We start from the raw sequence: 21,245 nt of genomic DNA on the forward strand, positions 1-21,245 counted from the left end.
AAAAATGTAAGATGCAACCTCCTTTGTAACCCTTACTGTAATGTATTAACATTTTTTTTATCGAAACTGTAACTGATTACAATTACATTTATTTTGTAATTAAATTACGCGACTTAGTTAAGCTACATGTAATTACTTCTTATTAACACCCTTTATTAGAAACACACCTGCAAGGACTGCTTTCCACTCATAAAATGTAATGTTTCTTAAAAACATTCAGATAAAAAACTGTGCAGAGCAGGACCAGTCACTTGATAATCCAGGAATATATAATTGTTGAATTGAATTGCTCTCTAGACACTCAGCCACTACTAAGCTTTCTAATAAAGAGCGCATTAGTGATGGTGAAGGCGTCTGTCTGTCTGATCCAGGATCAGCAGCAGCATCAGCGGTCAGTGTCCCATATTCCTCCAGCTCTCATGGAACAGCACAGGCCCGCCATTTCACTGAATGCCTTCGCTGCTCTTCAGTCCTGCGGGTTTACAGAAATAAAACAGGCGGCGGCTGAACGGAGGGATTAGTGTCGGGACACGAGAGATGAGGCACGAGCCTTTACAGCGCGCGAGTGAAACCCGTAACAATGTAACATTTCCACGCGAGATATTCGCTAACATCATTTGTGGATTCCTCATCGTCTCGCGCAGCGAATAACTGTGTGCAAGGCTTTGGTCCGAGCAATCTTTGTCTCTCCGTATTCTCGTATCGTACGACAGGAGGTCGACCGGGAACTGTGGACACTATTTAGTAGCAGTGTGAATTTCAATATTCATACGTATTATTTGATTGTCGGTCGCTGGAAAGCTTTGAAGATGTCTGGGCAGAGCATTACAGACAGGATAACTGCTGCTCAGCACAGCGTTACTGGATCAGCTGTGTCCAAAACAGTGTGCAAGGCAACAACTCACGAAATTATGGGCCCTAAAAAGAAACATTTGGACTGTGAGTATTACCAGTTGAGTGTTTAATATGATTTGCGATGATGGACGTGTGTACAGCTGTTGCTTTGATTGTTATGGCTACGGTTTTAGGCTATTATACAATGGGCAGGCCCTGGTTGTGCTAAGCTAATGTGCTTAGACAGACACCTGTTTAATAATATTGAAACACAGGCCATTTATGACAAACTGACATGCATCACTATAACATTACTGAAGCTGGACTGTGCATGTGCAATACTGGGATATTTATATAAGCAAGAATGATGGGATTGTCATTAAGTTTGATCCCATAATGTTTTTATAGTATCCAAATCTATTTTAATACAGTTTATGACCTCATGTAGACCTCTTTGGCATTGCCATGCTGGTAAATCTGGTTAAATGTTAGTTCCTCATAATGCTCATTGGGCAGAAATAAATCAGTGCTATTGTTTGTCTTAGGCTGGTGTGTAGGGGTTATTGTAAGGAAGGTGTTTGGGGTGTATTTGAATTGTTAGAAATTCGTTTGGATTTGATTCTCATATTCGTTTGGCGACAAGCTGTTAGGTGATGTCAGTGAATTCTGTGTGCCTTCTTTAAGAAGTTCTGGTCTAGTTCCATTCTAGTAAGTCTGGGCTTGAGAATAGATCTCTATTTATGTCTGTCTCAGCCAGGCCTGACTCTCTTTATTTTAGTTATTACAGTGTTATAAGACACGCTATGACATGTTTGAAGGACTGTAGTTAGGATTTTTAAAAAAGGAAAAAAGGGTAATTGTTCTCTGCATCCTTAGAATTACTTGCACCTTTATGCATAATAATTCACTTTCATTGCATTTTACTCAGTGTAAGTAAACTTAAACGGATATGCCAATTCTGTCATTAAAGGAACACTCCACTTTTTTTGAAAGTACGCTCATTTTCCAGCTCCCCTAGAGTTAAAAAGTTTACGTTTGCACTTTTAGTTTAGCCTAGCATAGATAATTGAATCTGATTAGACCATTAGCATCTTGCTCAAAAATGACCAGAGTTTTGATATTTTTCTTATTTAAAACTTTTGCAAACGTTTTTTGAAAAGTTGCAATTTTCTAGGCTGATATGGTTAGGAACTATACTCTCGTTCAGTGATAATAATCAAGGAACTTTGCTGCCATACCATGGGTGCAACTTTTCATTTTTCTGTTGGTCTTAATACACAATGCAACTACAGAATAGTCAAGTTTTAAATAGTAAAAATATAGAAACTCTTTGGTCATTTTTGAGGGAGATGCTAATGGTCTAATCAGATTCAATGATCTATGCTAAGCTAATGAGTCTATTTTAAAAAAGTGGAGTGTTCCTTTAAGTACTCATCCTCAGGTCGTTCCAAAGATGTAAGACCTTTGTTCATCTTCAGAACACAAATAAAGATATTTTTGATGAAATCTGAGAGCTTTCTGATCCTGAAACAGCAATGCAACTACCATGTTCAAGGCTCAGAAAGGTAGTAAGGTAAGGACATCATTAAAATAGTTCATGTGACATCAGTGGTTCAAACATAATTTTATGAAGCTACGAGAATATTGTTGTACACAAAGAAAATAAACAGAACACATTTATTCTACAGTTTCTTCTCTTCAGAGTCAGTGTTCTGCCATCATTTACTTACCCTCATGTCATTCCAAACCCCTATGAGTGTCTTTTCTCTGTGGAACATAAAATAATATATTTTAAAGAAAGGTTATTATGGTTAACTAAACTTGACCATAAAGGCAAACTTGATGTGCTAAAGTAACTGAAACGGAAATATATAAATATAAATAAAAATGCTTATACCCTACTACCGGTCAAATTTTTTTGAAGAGTAAGATATTTTATGTTTTTTTTTTTTATTCTCTTTTGCTTACTTAGCCTGCATTTATGTGATCCAAAATACAGCAAAATAAGTAATATTGTGAAATACTTTTTGAATTAATTTTATAATATATTATATTTATAATATATTTAATTTATACTTTTTTATATGCTGATTTGTTGTTTAAGAATTCCTCGATTAATCGGATTAAAACGGCTATTTTATTTATTTAAATGTTACTGACAAAAAACAGTAAAGCTCTGCAGGAACACGTGTCGTGTGCACTTTGATCAGTCGGTCTCCTCTTACTGTCATTTCTTTATCCTTGTAAAAGCGTCTGATATTTACAATCACACAATTACACGCTGCTGTTCCTTCACAGTTCCTACTCTCATAAATTACTCACACTGCATGTTGACTATTAAACCAAAGTATAAATGTTAGACAACAGATATTTCAGCACAATGAATGTCTCCCTCTCTACTGTGTTCTGACAGGCCAGCCATTACTCTATGCATCAGCTTGACACTTAAAATAAAGATTTCTCATGTTTTGGGCAGCTAGGATCAAATCCTTTTCCTGCAGGAGCTCATTCTGTTTCCTCCAATCTTTGTAGAAGCATTTTGTCCATAGAAATGCGTTGTTCTGTGCTGTATTTGATGCGACTGGCTGCAGTTGAATGAGCATCTATGAGCAGACCTGACTAATCGATAATGAGAATCGTTGTCTATGATTTTCATTATCGATAATAATCGATTTTATCGATTAGTTGTTGCAGCCCTATCCAAAGGTGAGCATTTATCTGAAATAAAAAAAACTTTTGTAATGTTGTACACTATATCATTCAAAAGCTCAGTATATTTTTATTTTGGGAAAGAAATTATAGCTACTTTAATTTTTCAAGGATGCTTTAAATTGATCAAAAGTGATGATAAAGATATTTATAATGTTACATAAGATTTTTATTTCAGACAAATGCTGTTCTTCTGAACGTTCCATTTATCGATGAAACCTAAAGACAATTTTACTTGGCTGTTTTCAACATCATAATATTAATAATACATGTTTTTGAGCAGAAAATCAGAATATCAGAATGACTTCTGAAGGATTATGTGACTGTAATTATGTAATTATGTAAAAAAATCTGCTTTGAAATCACAGGAATAAATGACATTCTAAAATCTATTAAAAAAGAAATATGTAAACAAATTTTCTACTGTTTTTACTGTATTCTGGATCAAATGAATGCAGGCTTGGTGAGCAGAAGAGACTTCTCTAAAAAAAAAAATTATATATATATATATATATATATACGATTATCATTTCAATGATTCGATTAAATTCGATTTCACGATGCATCACGATTGCATTCTTTGCAACCTCGGTTTTCAATAATCCTGCACATGGCTACATTTTCATCAGTAAATAGTCAACAAGCAGTCAGATATTTGAACTCCCTTTTTATTTTATCTGCTTCAAATAAAACTTAAGTCTGAACAGAGTAAATACACTAGTAAATAAATACTAAAGGCACATGAAACTGTCAAGTACTGAATGCATTTAAAGTGCAGTGTACTACTACAAAAAGTATTTAAATGTTAACAAATGTATAAAATTTACTTAATTTATAACCCATGATAAATAGTGCAGTCTTCAAAACTAAAACTTTCTGCACAGCTCTAATATACAACATAAAATCAAATAACAGCAGTGGGCACTTCCTGAATGTAGCAAACATTCAACTAAATTTAAGTCTACACACAAATAGACAACAGAGCATTTAGAACTAATAAATACAAATCTGCTCTGGTTATTTTCTTCCCTTTCTCCGAGTTGTGCGGCAGAGATGATATTGTTGAACTATCGTTGGCTGAGCTGGGTCGGCCTTTGGACCAGCTGCCGTCAGCATCTCAGGGTGAAAACGTCTAACATGATTTCTTAAGTTAGTCGTATTCACAACATTTTTTATTTCAGCTTGACAGGTTTTACACACCGCATGTGTCCTGTCCAGCTCGTCATGCCTACCAATTCGTTTATAAAAACCAAAATGTGCCCAGATCTCAGATTGAAAATTTGTAGGTGCATTTTTTAATATTCGCGTATGTGTTTTGCCTCCTTCCGCCATTTTAAACTCGCTTGACTGAAACCTATAATCGATTAAGTTCTATTACTGCAACAATTAATTTCAAAACCCCTAATAAATAATGGGTACTTATGGATCTTCTCGCCAAAATAAAGATGAACTGCTTTTGCCTGATATGGCTATAGCTGTAGAAACAGATAAGATGGGATTCTGAACATTTCCGTTGACAATGACATCTTTTGTGGCGATGGCTTTGTTTCTCCGAGTATGAGTGACTTGATGAACCAAAGTTGGCAGTGTTCTGGATGCAGCTGCCTTAATACACCAAACCAAGCAACCAACCACACGACTGAAGTCAACCTCATTCATTCAGAAATTAGCAGCTCACCTGAAACTGCACTACATCTCTGTCTACACCACTGTTTTACTCCCCTAAGCATATTAGCAGAAGTGCAGTAAACATTTCATCTAGAAAGTCCACCAGCAGAGTTAGTAGAGGTCTGTGTGATTCCTGTTACGTAATCCAGAATAAAGCACGTCTGATATGTAGAAAAGCTTATATATGTGGGCTCTCTCCACAGAGTATTATTGTTCTCTTTTATGTTATAAATGCTTTGTAATCCTTTGATTTATTTCATTTTAAGCTCTATACCAGTGCAGTCTTTAGACTCAGTTATTGTCTGTTCACCCGGTTATTAATTTCAGTAGTTAATGGAAATCTCTATTTCTGTTGTAGACCTGATACACTGTACCAATGAGATGAATGTGAACATTCCTCAGCTGGCAGACTCTCTGTTCGAGAGGACCACTAACACCAGCTGGGTGGTGGTCTTTAAGTCTCTAATCACAACACATCACCTCATGGTATACGGGAACGAGGTGCGTAACCGTGGGAGATCTGTCCACTTTTTTTTTTTTTTTTTCATGCACCAATAAAATTCTGCAAATAATTCTATGCATTAAACCGTTTTTTTTTTTGTATTATTTTGGTTACAGCGATTTATTCAGTACTTGGCCTCCAGGAACACATTATTTAATCTCAGTAATTTCCTGGACAAATGTGGCCTACAAGGTACAGTATTGAACTCTTTCACATTTATTTCAGACTCTACAGAAATTTAATTTTTCTTTTGTTCTCATCTTTGAATGCATTATTTAAATTCTTGTAAATTAAGCATTTATTTTACACATTAACATTTTATGTTATGCCATTATAATATTGTTTTATTTTTTCATTCATGTCATTTGTTTTATAGTAATATTTAACATTACCTTTTTTTACCATTTTAATTTAACATTTCAAATTCCCCTTTCCTGACTGTAGCACTTTTCCTCTGTGATCCTTAGCAACTACTCCTTATCATTTGTTATAAATAAAGTACTTTATTTCTTACCTGTAATATTTATTGGTATTTCCTTAGGTTATGATATGTCAACATTCATTCGGAGGTACAGTCGATATCTGAATGAGAAAGCGGTTTCATATCGACAGGTGGCATTTGACTTCACGAAAGTAAAGCGTGGGTAGGATATTTTTTAAATACATTTTATAAAATGACTTTGAATCTTAAGGTAGTATCTAGTTCCTGCTTTCTCTGGTGTGCTGAATTTTACATTAAGTGCATTATGTAACTGAAACAGTGATTCATTTGACCAGCAAACTGTTCACTCGGTACAAAGTTGTTTTAGTCTTAACTGTAGTTTTTGTTTTAAATCATTTGAGGGGCATTTGTGCAGCACTAGATTTGAAGTGCTTGCATTAAGTGCTTGAAGTCATTGCGCTGGATCATCCACTAAACCTCCATGCACTGATCCCCCTAATGTCATTTGACCTATATTTTAAAATCTTTTCCTTAAGGGTGGATGGAGTGATGAGAACCATGAACACAGAGAAGCTTCTTAAAACCATCCCCATTATACAGAACCAGATGGACGCCCTTCTTGACTTCAATGTGAGCTGACGGTTGATCTATATACATGCATGTTCACTGCTAAAAATGACTTATGAATACATGCAATGAATATATACTCTGTAGAAGCAAAGCATTTTTGTTGCACATATTTAAAAATGTTTTTTTTTTTTTTTTGTCCAGGTCAATGCCAATGAACTTTCCAATGGGGTTATCAATGCAGCCTTCATGCTTCTCTTCAAAGACTCCATCCGGCTTTTTGCAGCTTACAATGAAGGGATAATAAACTTACTGGGTAGGTCTTTCAGAATGCTGTCATCTCAATTCTAAACAAGAAAAAAAAAATATTGTGGAAACACATTCTCTTTACTTTTTATGAAAGATGCACATTACAGAATTAAGGTAAATATTTGTTAAAAAGGAATAGTTCACCCAAAAATTAAAATGAGCTGAAAATCTACTCACCCTCAGGGAAAATCCAAACAGATTTGGAGAAATTTAGCATTAGCAATAGATCCTCTGCAGTAAATGGGTGCCGCCAGAATGAAAGTCCAAGCAGCTGATAGAAACATCACAATAATGCACAAGTAATGCACATGACTCCAGCCTCTCAATTAACGTCATGGGAAGTAAAAGCTGTGTGTTTCTAAGAAACAAATTAATCAAGGCAATTTAACTTTAGACCGTGGCTTCTGGCCAAAATGTAAGTCTACAATCTATACCAAATGCTGAGTGCTGATTCCTAATGCGTACCTATTCATCTAACTCTTACAGAAAAGTATTTTGATATGAAAAAAGTCCAGTGCAAAGAGGGTTTGGACATTTACAAGAAATTCCTTACTCGTATGACACGGATCTCGGAGTTCCTCAAAGTGGCAGAGGTGAGATTCTCATGAGTTGTTCTGGTTAGCGAGGAACGTCATCAGAAGAGCGCTATGTAACATATTTATTGGACACTCCTCACAGCAGGTGGGAATAGACCGCGGGGACATACCTGACCTGTCTCAGGTAAGACTACACTTTTATTCAGACTTTAACTCCTGCACTCGTTCTGCTTTATTAACTATCCTGAGTATTTTCTGAAACTGCTTTCTCTCTTACTACGTTAATTTGCACTAATGCATTTTTGACTTAAAGATGCATGCAGGTCTTTAGGATGCGCATGTCACTAAAGATTTCTCAGCTTTTCCCCGTCTACAGCAAATAAAGGTGTTATGGGCTCAGTGGAGATTTCAGAATAATAATGACAATAATAGAGATAATAGAAAAATGACTTCCACAAGTATATTGACTCAACAGGTTCTCACTTAGAGCCGTTTTGTGTAGTTTGTAAATGTAATTTAAATAAAATCTGTATGGCAATATATTACTGTTTTAAAAATCTGGAGTAAGACCTTTAAATGTTTTTTATTTTTTATTATTTGATAAAAAATACAGTAAAAACAGTAATAAAATAGCAAGGCTGAATTTTCAGAATCATTCAGTCTTCAGTCTCTTTACTGTCACTTTTGATCAGTTAAATGCATCCTTGCTGAATAAAAGTTTTATTTTATTTTAAAATATCTTCAGGCCATAGAAATCTTAACATGATTTAAATATATTTTCTGCTTATGCTCAGCTCTGTCATATTTCCTAAATATTTCTCTAAATTTAGTCTCTATATAAGAAAAATAATAATAATAATAAAATAAAAACATTACAAACAGTTGGCAAAGTCAGTCTATATTATTTGTCCAAAGGTACGAGAAACCTTCATATAGAGTACAATTAAAGCACAAACACATTTCAGATGATGAGTATATTCCTGTGAGTTTGGCTTCATGATTATAATAATAATGTTGATGCATCATTCTATACAGTGACATGCAGGGCTTTTACCCAAGCAGCAGTATTTGACACCTTGGGAGAGAGAAACGTTTAATATACATTAATATTAAGTCATAATGGCAAATGTTAAACATGGTCATGTGAAAAGGACAGGTTATTATCAATGCAAATACCATAGGTTTATTTAAGAGCAGATCTGAAACTCGTGCATTATATGTCTGACCAAGACCACCTTTATATTCTGTATTTCCCTTTATGTTTCCACCTTCTGTCCACCTTCAGTTTACCGTGTGTGTAAGTACTTTTCGGACTCTTTTCTGCACTCTTCTGCACTGTTCAATTCTTGTTGCAAATAAGCTATTTACTGTCTTTTAATTGGAGGCTTGATGCAGTCAGTGCTTTATTCCTGAGTAAATGTTTGTGAATTCCCTCAGGCCCCCAGCAGTCTGTTGGATGCCCTGGAGCAACACTTGGCTTCATTAGAAGGAAAGAAGGTGAAGGACTCCACTGCCGCCAGCAGGTGGGCCATTCATGTGTCACATTCAGAGCTTAATTCAAATGAATGAGTTCCATAAGATGCATTGTGTTGACAGCACTTGATGATTCTAACAGGAGTTCTGTATAGGTGTAAATTTCTATTTGATACTCACAGAAGCCCAATTTATCTCTCCCCGACTTTTGTAGGGCAAGCACACTCTCCAATGCTGTGTCATCTCTGGCCAACACTGGCATGTCTTTCACCAAAGTGGATGAAAGGGAAAAGCAGGCAGCTCTGGAGGAGGAGCAGGCGCGATTGAAAGCTCTAAAGGTACAGAACAGGACACATATCAAAAATAATTTCACCCACCAGAGGAAAGGATTTCCAGTATTTCTGTTCATTTTTGCTCATTTTTCTTTGATTATAGATTCCTGTTTTCTGGTTGTATGTGCACACATTTGAAAAAATTCAGGTAGTGAAACCTGTATTTACAGAAATTCTACATCATGTGTGCTGAAACGAACTGAATGACTAGTTGTTAATGATGTATTTAAACTCATATCAGAGATGCCTTTTTTTCTGTATGCGTGGTGCAAGAAATCACTGGAAACCAGGTGTGATTTGACTCTTGCCATGAAAAAACTAATTACAGCAAACAAGTACAAGCACATACACTTAAATCCAAATGTGTTATCTTGGAAGTAAGATACATACCAAAATATAGTGAACTGCACCTGTCTAATGTATTTAACTCCTAAAACTGAATTGTTTTATTAGCCAAGCCCAAATAACAAGCCTTGACTATAATACATGGACATTTCAAGAGTGTGTTCTTCAAAGCAACACATTAAACAACACATCAGTCGACAGTCGTTTAGTTAAAATCACTGAATGTAACAAGTCTTTGTGTGGTCACTGTAATGAGATACCAAATGCACAAGATTGCAAAACATTGCTGTGTTTACAATGGTGTCACTCATTGCAATTTTGAGAGCAAGTTCTGTTCTGTACACACACAAAATTGTAATTTTGGGGAGTCTCTTACATATTTAAATACAGTTGTGACTTCTTAAGCTTACAGTGTGTATGTGGCCTAAGAATACTAGAATATAAATATTTTGTTTGTTAGATTAATCACGGGTGTCTTTTCTATATCGGGTGTCTGCAGCTCATAAACCATTCATAGACTATATAATGCATATATTGCCCACAATATTGGCAAGAGTTGGTGAAAACTTCTAATGTGATTGGGTGGCTATTTTTAAAAGTCAGAGTACACAGGTTTTTTTTTACCAAAAAGCTTAGTGTACAACTTTGTTTACAACACAAAAAGTTGCCAGACTTCCGGAGTTTGCAAAGATTATCCGATTGAATTTTTGAATAAGATTCAACCGGTTTCTTTAAGGCGGATAAATGTTAAAACAATTATCTGAATAAGCTTGGTATCACATTTCAAATTTATCCTCAAAACATCAGACTAATGAATGAAAAGTGGTTGGTAGGTTATTCTCCATGCCAATCAGATGGCTCCTTCCTGTCTAAAAGGTTTCTTGGCTTCTTGTAAACAGGAACAGAGGCTGAAGGAGCTCTCCAAGAGGCCTTCGTTTGCCACGACCGACACTTCTCCAGTCTCCACCACAGCAGCATGCATCAGCACAGCTCCTGCCATCGACCTGTTCTCCACTCCCAGCTGCTCCAATGGGTTAGCCAATCAAATCACTTCATAGTGTGACAGCTCAAGCCATCCTAGGTGTATATGACTTTTTTTCTTTCAGACGATTACAATCAGAGTTATATTTAAAACTGTCCGGGCTCTTCCAAGCTGTATAAATGGCAGTGAATTGGATTTTGAAGCCCAAAAAAGAGCATTCATCCATCATAAACATTGCTTCTGATGACTCTGGAGGGTTAATAAAGGCCTTCTGAAACTAATCAATGCTATTTTTTGTAAGAAATATTTTCATATTTAAAACTTTATAAATGGTAACCCCTATTTTCCACTAACTGTAGTATGCATGTTCACCAGAGATTGGCGTTCCAGTGGATGATGTACAGTAGGACATGTTTTGTTTACAGCAAAGGAAAACCAGTCTCCTCTTGGCTTTTATTGAAAGCCTTCAAAATTTTTATTACAAATCCTCGTTTTGTACTTCTAATTCATGACATGACTAGTTTTGCTCTCTGCGATTCTGCGTTCATCTCTTCATAATCCACTGGAACGCCACTCTCTCGTGAACGAGCATACCACCGTTAGCGGAAGCTAGAGATCACAGTTTTTTAAAGTTTTAAATATGGATATTTTTACACAAATGCATTGCTTCACTTCAGAAGAACTTTATTAATCCCCCAGAGCTGTGTGGAGCACTTTTTATGATGTATTGCTGCACTTTTTTGTGCTTCGAAATCTCAACCACTATACATTGCCATTATAAAGCTTGGAAGAGCCAGGACATTTTTAAATATAACTCCAACTGTATTTGTCTGAAAGAAGAAAGTCATATACACCTAGGCTCCTGGTTGAGTAAATAATGGGGTAATTTTCATGTTTGGGTGAATTGTCCCTTTAAATCAGTTGGGGATTAAGACGTGTTTTGTTTTCTGATCCTCAGTGCCCTGAAGATGGAGGGCGACTTCTTCGACATGCAGACTAACTTTCAGTCAAGCATGCAGCCCGGACCCTCTGTGGCCACGGCATGGGGAGGTAAGACCTTTTACGTGAGACCGTCTCAGATATTCAGCAGTGCTGTAGCCTTCTCTGTGTTAACTCGAGTCTCGTTCTAATGTCCTCCTGTTCGACACTTTCTCTCTCTTTCTCCTTTTGCCTGCTCAGATCCTTTCTCTTCTTCTGAAGCTGTAGATGACTCCATTCCAAACCTAAACCCTTTCCTAACCAAACTTGTTGTTGACGGTGCTCATCTACCCGTTATGTCAGCAGATGGTGTTCATTTCTCCTCTAGGACATCAGGTCATGAGATTTTTGGTGGTAAACACGCTTCAGTTTCTTTCTTCCAAACCACCCATCCAAAGTGTTTAATTAGTTTGAGTTTTTCTGGTCGCTGAAAGTCCCTCGTTGTTTCGCATGCACAGTATCCCGTTGTGTCAAATCAGGAATCCTCTGATTAAGTTCGGTCACATCGTTCTTACAGTTGAGCTCGGCGTCTGAGTAAGAATGCAGTCTGTAATTGGAGACTAAATGGCTGTACTATAGATAACCCTCAAATAATGTTTGTACACTTATAGCTTTGTTTTGGCTTTGTTATAGTTGGGCTGTTTCATTAATTACAGTTTTTATCTTGATTTCAAGCTAAAATTAAAGCGGTTGTAGGTAGTGTGAGACCAAAACAACTGAAAACAGTAACTGGGTGTATAGAAAGTCAAATAAACAAGATGATATAACTACATTCTGAATAGATTACTTTGCCCAGCTTTCAGCATATTTGGGATAATATCTACATTTGAAGAACAAAGAACAAGTTACCACCATTCAAAAGTTTGGGGTCTGTAAGAATATTTTTATGTTTTGAAAGTCTCACGCTCATCAAGGTTGCATTTATTTGATTAAAAATACAGTATTATTGTGAAATAGTATTACAGTTTAAGATAACGGTTTTCTATTTTAATATATTTTAAAATGTAATTTATTCCTGTACTGCAAAGCTGAATTTTCAGCATTACTCCAGTTTTCAGTGTCATTTGATCCTTCTGAAATCATTCTAATATGCTAATTTGATGCTTAAGAATTATTTATATTTGAATTATTTTTGACGAACAGGAAGTACAAAAGAACAGCATTTTCTGAAATAGATTTTAAAACATTGCTAACATATTTACTATCACATTTGATCAATTTAATATATCTTTGCTGAATAAAAATATTAATTTATTTCAGAAACAATTATAATAAAGGAGCCCAGACTTTTTTTAAAGTAATATATAAAAGTAGTGCTATCAAAGATAATGAGTTAACACATGTGATTACTGAAATATTACAAATGGAAAATATTTCATGATCTTCTGTAAGACTTTTATAATTATCAAAGGTCCGCAAGTGAAATATAAACCCAGCATAAAAAAACTGGCAAATAAACATTTTAATAATTTATATATTATTTATGAAACATACCGAAGCGTTCTACAACAAAAGTTAATTCCAGAAAATCACGCATTTCATTCCAGTTTTAACTTCAGACTACCTTTGCTTTGTAAAGGTTTAGTTGTTAAACTATAAAGCTATAAGTGAATGATTGTTTTTCCTTTTTCACCTTAGATCAGTACAATCCCTTTATTGATTCAAGTTCATCTGTATCAAGCAGTTACAAACGCACTGTGCGGATAGAGCACTTAATCTCAGGTACCATGATGCAAACCATCCCACCTATGTTTCCCCTCTGTCTGGAAACATAGGAGCACTGAAGCAGTGTACAGGGCCTAACCTGTGATGATCCCTGCTGGATGCTGTTTGCCTTCTGCACATGGCTGTCTTAATATTGCTGTTTAGATACGCTCTTTACTAACCCCTTCTGAATCTCAAATGTCATAATGTCTTTAACACTCGCCGTGTTGTTTCTCCTTCTCCCCGCCTGCCTGTCAGACTCGTTTGGTCAGCCGTCTATGGTCCAGCATCTCCCAAACCCCTCTCCCTTCCAGTCCGAGCCCTCCACTGTAGCAGGCCTATTCAGAGGTAGGGAGCCTGTGGCTGGAGGTTGCCTTGTGTGGCACTGCGCCCCTTTTTGATATATGTTTCCCTTTGTCTCTAATGCTTTCTGATCTAGAAGAATATAACGCCATTCAAAATCAGATCCTTAAAGGGATAAATCTCCCAAAAATTACAATTCTGTCATCATTTACTGACCCTGACTGTGTCTTATGGTGCTTTTTGGAGCTCGACAGCCCAAATACTCATTAATTTCCTCTATATTCCTTAATACTCATAAGAAGTTTAGAATGACACAAGGGTGAGTAAATGATGACAGTTTTTGCATTTTGGCAATCTATCCCTATCCCTTGTAGTTTTTCAGGATGTCTTGTGTACGTCTGTAGTTTACCCTCCACTAACTTTGACATGTGACCATGGACTCTAGTCCACTTATTGGCAGCGCTTGAACTTAAGTATGGCATTTTTTCAGCTTGTGTATTCTTCGGACGGTGTCCTAGTCTGTATTGTGAATTCTGTGAGAAGCTTGAAATGGCTTTTTGTACCTTTTAAAGGATACGGAGCTCCACAAATCCCTCCTCCACAGAGCTCAGGGGAGCTGCGTGTTGACTTTGAGTCTGTTTTCGGTACTAAAGCTGCCTCGTCTAATAGCCTGGATACAGATGGTAAGGCATTTTAGGGAAAATCAAATGAAAACACATCAACATGTAATCAGAAGTTTCTGAACTGACAGCATTCAATGATTTTGAACTGGGCTTTTATGCCTGTATGTTTCTTATATGCTTTATTATGAATAATGAACTGAATGACCATTGTATATCAAATATGTTATATAAATACACTCACCTGTCTTATTTGTGAATGTCACAGCAGGGATTTTGAAACCCACTGTGGCGGGTTCAAATCAGTCCAGTCTGCTCCCAGAGAAACTGGTGTCAGATGACCTGGATTCTTCCTTGGCCAACCTTGTTGGAAGTAAGTGTCAATTATTCAAAAGTTTTCATTTGTGTTTGTCAGATTATGATGCTAAAGGAAGATATTATACATTGTTAGGGGCCATTTCACAAAGAAGAATGCATTTTTGCACATATAAACGTGACATAGAGGCCAGTTAGGTGAAGAAAACGCAAGGTCTGATCAAGTAGACGCTGCAGAAAGTGCAAGCACAATGATCAGTGATGTCTATCTAGTGCATTAATACATAGAGAAACAACGGACAAGCAACATGTTCTCTTGTGAACGGCTCCTTACTTTCCAACTTTGTTACGAAATTTAAATGTACCTCTTCATAAAGCCTTCATAAAATATATATTTTCTCACTTATAGATCTGGGCATTGGAAACGGTACCACTAAAAAGTAAGATTTTTGCCCTTTGTAATGCTCAGTATGTACATTTGTCATATTCTGATTTGGTGTTGATATTAGTCACTTGTTTTTGCAGTGATATCCACTGGAACCAACCAGGAGAGAAAAAGTTAACTGGTGGAATGAACTGGCAACCCAAAACTGCTCCGTCTACTACATGGAACCCTGTCTCTATGGTACAACTGTACTTTATATTATTAAAATCGCTCTGTTCCAAAACCTTGTGAGCTGCTACCTTCTAGGGAAGCATCCTTACCTCTTAAGGCTGGAATACATTATATGATTTTAAAACACCTGCTATCACACACTTGCCGATCTTGTAAATGGTTACAGAAAAAAACTGGGCATTATTCACTACATGTACCTCATTGCTATTAGACAAATAACAAATGTGTTCTGAAATCAAATCATCTGGGCATAACATTGAAGTTGAACCACAGATGTCACATGGACTATTTTAACAATGTCTTTACTACCTTGCTGGGCCTTGAACGTGGCTGTCTATGGAGGCTCAGAAAGCTCTCGGATTTCATCAAAAATATCTTAATTTGTGTTCTGAAGAGGAACAAAGGTCTTACGGGTTTGGAACAACATGGGCGTTTTTAAATAATTAATAACAAAATAAAATTTTGGGGTGAACTAAAACCCTTATGTTCAATTTAGAACACTACTGTATATACTGTAGGCAGCAGACACAAAAACGCTCTACACAGACGACTCAACTGATCAATGGATTTTAGTAGCTTTTGAAATGAGCATGTTGCTAAACAGTTCAATACTTAAATATATAGCACACAAACATTGGTTGAAGTAATGCAATTGCATAAACTGTTTTTATCAATCCTTCTTAGTATGGGAACGAAATGTCTAAATCGTCACTGACATTTTTCTTGCCTTGCTTGCCTTTTATTAATCAAGCTCACTGAAGTGCATTCTGGGATTTTGCTTAAATAAGGTGTATAATTTTTTTTGGAACAGAGAAAATGTAATGAAATGAATCACATATGACCTTAGTGTTCTTATTAGTCTTTCTTTGTTTTGTAGCCTCCATCTATCATGGCTTTCCCTGCTACAACACCTACAGGAATGATGGGATATGGCATGGTTAGTATTTCTGTGATTTTTATATTATATATTTTCTCTTTTAGTTATTTTTATTTCGTTTTTAGGGTCTTTATTTATTTATTTTTTTGTATTTCAGTTTTATTACATCAGGTTAATCTGAACGAAAATGAGAAAAGTTGCTTCAGCATCAAGCTGCAATATGTGTTTTTGTTTTTTATTTGAATTAATGTTGATTTTATTTCCAATAAAAAGGTTGTGGATTTTTATGGTTTTAGTTAACTTTGATAACTGAATGATTCTTCATTGTTGTGATTTTTGTAGCCTTCACAGTTGCCCTCTATGAGCATGATGACCCAGCCCACAATGATGTACACACAGCCGGTCATGAGGCCATCCAATCCGTTCGGATCAGTGTCCAGTGCACAGGTACAGCCCCTACAATCTCTCTAACCTTTCATGTACGTTACGTTGTTCTTGTGATGAATGTGGCTCTCTATTAACACTTTTCGTAATCATGGTCCATTGTGTTCTGATGGACCATGAAGACAGAGAACTCCCTCCCAAAGTGCAGATCATTCCTCTCCTCCTGCACATGTGCTTCTCCCTGTCACTCCAAGTTCTTTCCTTTCTCTCTCTGTGTTGTTCTCTCTGCATTAGCCCTCCGCTGCCTCTAGCCCTTCCAGTCAGAGTCCTCTCAGAGCCCCAGGACAAGACCCCTTTGCACAGCTCTCTCTCAAGGATTTCTTGTAGAGCTTCGTCTTTTGTCTAGGTACCTGCATGTGTTTGTGATCACCGATGGTCTTGCATGCCATGGTCATCTCGTGCCTCTTGCTAGATGTAGACTGTACAAATAGATTGCACATATTATAGCAGTCATTACTGAGTGATCTATACCGTAAAACTTCAAATAATAGCCCGGGCTTCTATTTACCCAAATCGCCGAACTGCACCGGCTTGTATTTGAGACAGGCGTCTATAAGAGACAGGCCTTTAATTTAGTGTTGAGATGATCAAGCATGACAGTAGGAGGTTACCACATTATATTACGTTTTATTTATAATTAATTTGAATGTGTTTAACAAATCATTTAATGTAAGAAATGTATTTGGCTATTGGCAGCTTAAAAAAATATATCATAAAAAACGAAACTATGTGACCGCGATGGGAGCTTACCCCTAAACGAATGTGTTCAACAAATAATTTAGTGTAAGAAATGTCTTATATTATTGGCAGCATAAAAAAAAATGAAACGATGTGACCGCAAGGGTCAGAACAATATTACCGCTAAAATCCATCGAGCATATCAACAAGAAAGAATGAAGGCTACCCTGTAAAACAACTGCAATCATGTGATAGAAAATTACTCTATTCATCACTATCATCATCCCTGCGATCCTCAATTACAAGTTCATTGGCGAATTCCTCCTCCACGTCGCTCTCCTCCACTTCCCCCTCTCCAGCCTCCGCTAACTCTGCCTGCCTTGCTTGCACTAAACACAGCTCTCGCCCAGATGCGCACGGCTCTCCCTCTTTGAAACAATGGATAAGGTGATCCTCACCTCTGTCAGAAGCTACTGTCAGGCCACATACCTAAGGATAACACCCCGAAGTTAATCAAGTATATTACCTCCTCTTTCTCCCTCGATAACACACACGCGCGCGCACGCGCGCAAGCATACCTTCAGCCGCTCCGTATCTAGCTCTTTTTGTATCAACCGAGAAATGCCGCTGCTTCTCCTGAATTTTGTACGGCAAATTTGAAAACTGTCAGCTTAAAATGTCAAATTATACTTATTTATTTTTGTCTCCATGGAGGTATTGAGAGAATTAAGAAAAACTGAAGACTAAAAGAAAGTTCGTTAACCTCTTTATTATGTTGCCATAGTGAGTCGTTCATGAACTGTTGTCGTGTCTGTCACGTGAAATCTAATCAAGACATAGAACAGACGATCTGACGGGTTTGAGAAGATCAAATACAACCCACTACTAAAAAAAACAGACCAGGCCTCTATTTGAGACCGGCCTTTATTTACCCAAACCTGTCGTCACACCAGGCGTTTAAAAGAGACAGGCGTCTATTTGGGACTCGGCTATTATTTGAAGTTTTACGGTATATGTATGTATATGTGTATATATATATATATATATATATATATATATATATATATATATATATATATATATATATATATATATATATATATATATAAAAATAGTGGTCATTTAATATAAACATTTTTGTAAAAAAATTATAATATTTTGAAATACTAGATTTTTGACTTTCATGAGCTGTAAGCTCTAATCATCAAAGTTAAAACAAAAAATGTTTTACTTTACATGTAATGAATCTAGAATATATATGAAAGTTTTTTATGATATTAAAAATTTTTGAGATGCACCTGTATATATATATATATATAAGTTTTTTTTTAAACTGTTAAACATATTTTGTTTAAAATTTTCAATCTTACATGTTAATAAAACTGACATCATTCTTTACTAATCTGTTTCAGTCTTAAATATATATTTATCATTTAATTCATTTTTTTAATGATTTACTTAATTATATGTAAAGTAACAGTAACAATAAATTAAGTCACAATTAAAACTGTGAAATTCATGCCTGAATATATATTAGAAAAACCCCTGGAGATTTCTGTATTGCAGTGGTCCCCATCTTTTTTCAACTCGCGGCCCACACAACCAAACACGTTTGCGCGGCCCACTGCAGAAAAAATTAACTGACCCCGCTATTGTTGGGTTAATAACTTAGTACTCAGAAGCTAGATTGTTAACTGTATTTATTGAATTAACTAGGACTGTGCGATATGAAAAACAAAAACAAAAAAACAAATAAATAAATAAGTCGCACCTGACTATAAGTTGCAGGACCAGCCAAACTATGAAAAAAAGTGTGACTTATAGTCCGGAAAATACGGTAAATAATGTAAGCATAAATGACTGAAGTCACCTTTAAACCGGTGATATTCAGCCCTGATAATATATTTTAAAAAGTCATGGAGATTTCTATATGGAATATATTTCTAGTTATGCACAGATATTTCAAGATATTTCATCACTTTTTCATTTTCTGTGAGTACAGTTTGTATAAAATGATTTTACACATCCAGTAACCCCAAACTGGAAAAGTCACGAAGTAGAAACCCCGCAACTTTCCCGTAACACCTCTAAAACGTTTCTCCTTTTCAGCTGACATCAAAGTCTCTTATTTTTTAACCCCTCTCCTCCAACCTATCATACAGACTCTTCACTATCCAATCAGTTCCCAGTTCCAGGTTTCATTCATAAATGTATCACGGTACGGAAGCGACATGGGTCGCGAACACTGTTTCTTGAAGACTTAACACACTGTTGTAAAGCATCTATTTAATACTACATATAATTGTCTCTTTTTCCAGATGCAGTTTATGTAACACAAAATGAAGTTGCTCCCTGATGTCAAACCATTAAGCTCTGCCCTCTGTGCTGGGATGCTCTTCAGAGGACCGATCCCACAACATACTCGACGTCAAAGATGTAAAGCAAGTGTGTTGAAAGACTGGGAGCATACTGCAATCATTTCGTAATTTGTTTAAGATGTCAAGTGATGCTGCTGTTTGACCCATAAAGGGATTCCTCATACATTTTATAATCTGTTAAGGTAGGTAAGGGCATTGAAAGACCTGGGTATTTAGTGTTCTGAGGAGCTATAGTTTGATTTTCCTGCTTTTCCTCCGACCGATGATGAGAAGTCTTCTGGCGAACGGCGACCTAAATCAGAGTATAACTCAGCATCTGATATAGTATGTGTTATGAAATAGTAACAGTAACTTTGTTTTACACTTTATCTTTTAGTTTCGACTTTAATTGTATTCACCGGTAGACCTTTCTTGCGTGTTGTTTGTATTTATTTATAATTAATGCCTAAAAAAATAAAACAGGAGAGTTTACGAAGTACATCGGGGGGAAATAAATATAAATACTAATTCAACATTATTCTTGGGTGTTGGATTGTATAATGAAGGTATAGACTTTTGAAATAGATATTATGTGGATAATACACCTGTAAGCTAAATGATAGAGCACTAACTATTCGCTAAGTTTTATGTCTAGAACAACTTCCCGTAGATGAAATGTTTGCAACCCAAGGCTATTGGGAGGGTAATCATTAGTGAACGGTTTGTTATACTGTTTAGTCGATACTGTGCTTAGGGGTTTTGCAATGAGGTATTTGTTGGAGTAGAAAAGCACTTCCTCCGTGACTGTGAGGTGTTGCACTTGGGAAGGGAGGTGTTCTCTGCATTATGCATGGCATGCCATCATTTTCACACGGACCGTAAAGATCTGGCTGCCCCTGATCTGAATGTTTCAGACTTCTTGTCAAGTTAAGCACCCTGCTCTCTAAAAGTCCAGGATTACTGAACGGGAGCTGGACGCTCCTCTAGCTATTGGTCATGGACAGGGTTATTAATATCACTGTAAATTTGTAGTGTAACATATAAGAAACGCTGACTGGGAGACGGTTCGAGCACTGTTGATCGGTGCTTTTATGTATATATACATATGATCATGTAGGAAGTTTGTCCAGGGGTTGGCTAAGGATGGTTTGAAATATGAAAGCAATTCAATCAGATCTGAGTTTTACTGAATAATTTCTGTGTTGTCCTCACGGATCATTTTTTGTTTTGTTTATGTATTTAAAATATGTAAGAATAATTAGTGAACTCTTTCTTTTTCAAATAAAGTGCAGCTTCCACAAATCTTGTGTACGTTGTGGTTAATGGTCATGCATTCGTTTTTTTTCAGCTTGACATGATAGTTAATCATATGCTAGTCTTTGTGACTTACCAATACTCCCAAACATAGCTTATCTATCAGTGGGAACCTATAAATGATCATTTGTATTCTGTTAATCTAATTGTTGCAGTTCACTCAAGTGATCGAATCAATACTTTGAAGCTTAACGGAGGTTTACAAATGTTTGATAGATTTGAGAGTTTGTACTCGCTTGCCTCTTAATAATGAAACCTTGCTCCTACTTGTTAAACATAAGCCAGGTTAAACCTGTTCTAATATAAACTTGTTGAGGGAATCAAAAAGACTACATTTTAA

The 21,245-nt window shown here is 36.2% G+C and overlaps 1 protein-coding gene across 11 annotated transcripts; it reads left to right on the forward strand.

Moving 5' to 3' along the window:
• The first annotated feature begins 336 nt into the window (after window positions 1-336).
• LOC113115155 (phosphatidylinositol-binding clathrin assembly protein-like) lies at window positions 337-20,885 on the forward strand. Of its 11 annotated transcripts, none has more exons than XM_026282486.1 (25): window positions 337-939; window positions 5,570-5,712; window positions 5,830-5,905; window positions 6,255-6,357; window positions 6,692-6,785; window positions 6,927-7,038; window positions 7,518-7,624; window positions 7,710-7,751; window positions 8,853-8,864; window positions 9,005-9,090; window positions 9,255-9,378; window positions 9,476-9,520; window positions 10,617-10,750; window positions 11,658-11,749; window positions 11,879-12,031; window positions 13,316-13,399; window positions 13,640-13,729; window positions 14,257-14,367; window positions 14,573-14,677; window positions 15,029-15,059; window positions 15,145-15,244; window positions 16,113-16,172; window positions 16,455-16,559; window positions 16,791-16,902; window positions 19,553-20,885. In XM_026282486.1, exons 1-24 carry the CDS (start codon window positions 810-812, stop codon window positions 16,881-16,883), a joined length of 2,232 nt encoding a protein of 743 aa, XP_026138271.1. In that variant the 5' UTR covers window positions 337-809; the 3' UTR covers window positions 16,884-16,902; window positions 19,553-20,885. The 11 variants fall into 11 exon arrangements, with proteins under 11 accessions (XP_026138271.1, XP_026138273.1, XP_026138276.1 ...); XM_026282488.1 differs by having other exon boundaries at window positions 11,879-12,013; XM_026282491.1 differs by lacking the exon at window positions 16,791-16,902.
• Window positions 20,886-21,245: the final 360 nt, after the last annotated feature.

The sequence above is a fragment of the Carassius auratus genome, chromosome 15 (genome assembly GCF_003368295.1).
Source record: "Carassius auratus strain Wakin chromosome 15, ASM336829v1, whole genome shotgun sequence".
Lineage (NCBI taxonomy): Eukaryota > Metazoa > Chordata > Actinopteri > Cypriniformes > Cyprinidae > Carassius > Carassius auratus.

Excerpts from the sequence above, each read along its gene's own strand:
- LOC113115155 (XM_026282486.1), top strand. The coding sequence starts at position 810 with ATGTCTGGGCAGAGCATTACAGACAGGATAACTGCTGCTCAGCACAGC. Across the intron at positions 13,730-14,256 it reads TGTAGCAGGCCTATTCAGAG|GATACGGAGCTCCACAAATC; the intron begins GTAGGGAGCCTG and ends TACCTTTTAAAG. Across the intron at positions 16,173-16,454 it reads GAATGATGGGATATGGCATG|CCTTCACAGTTGCCCTCTAT; the intron begins GTTAGTATTTCT and ends TGATTTTTGTAG.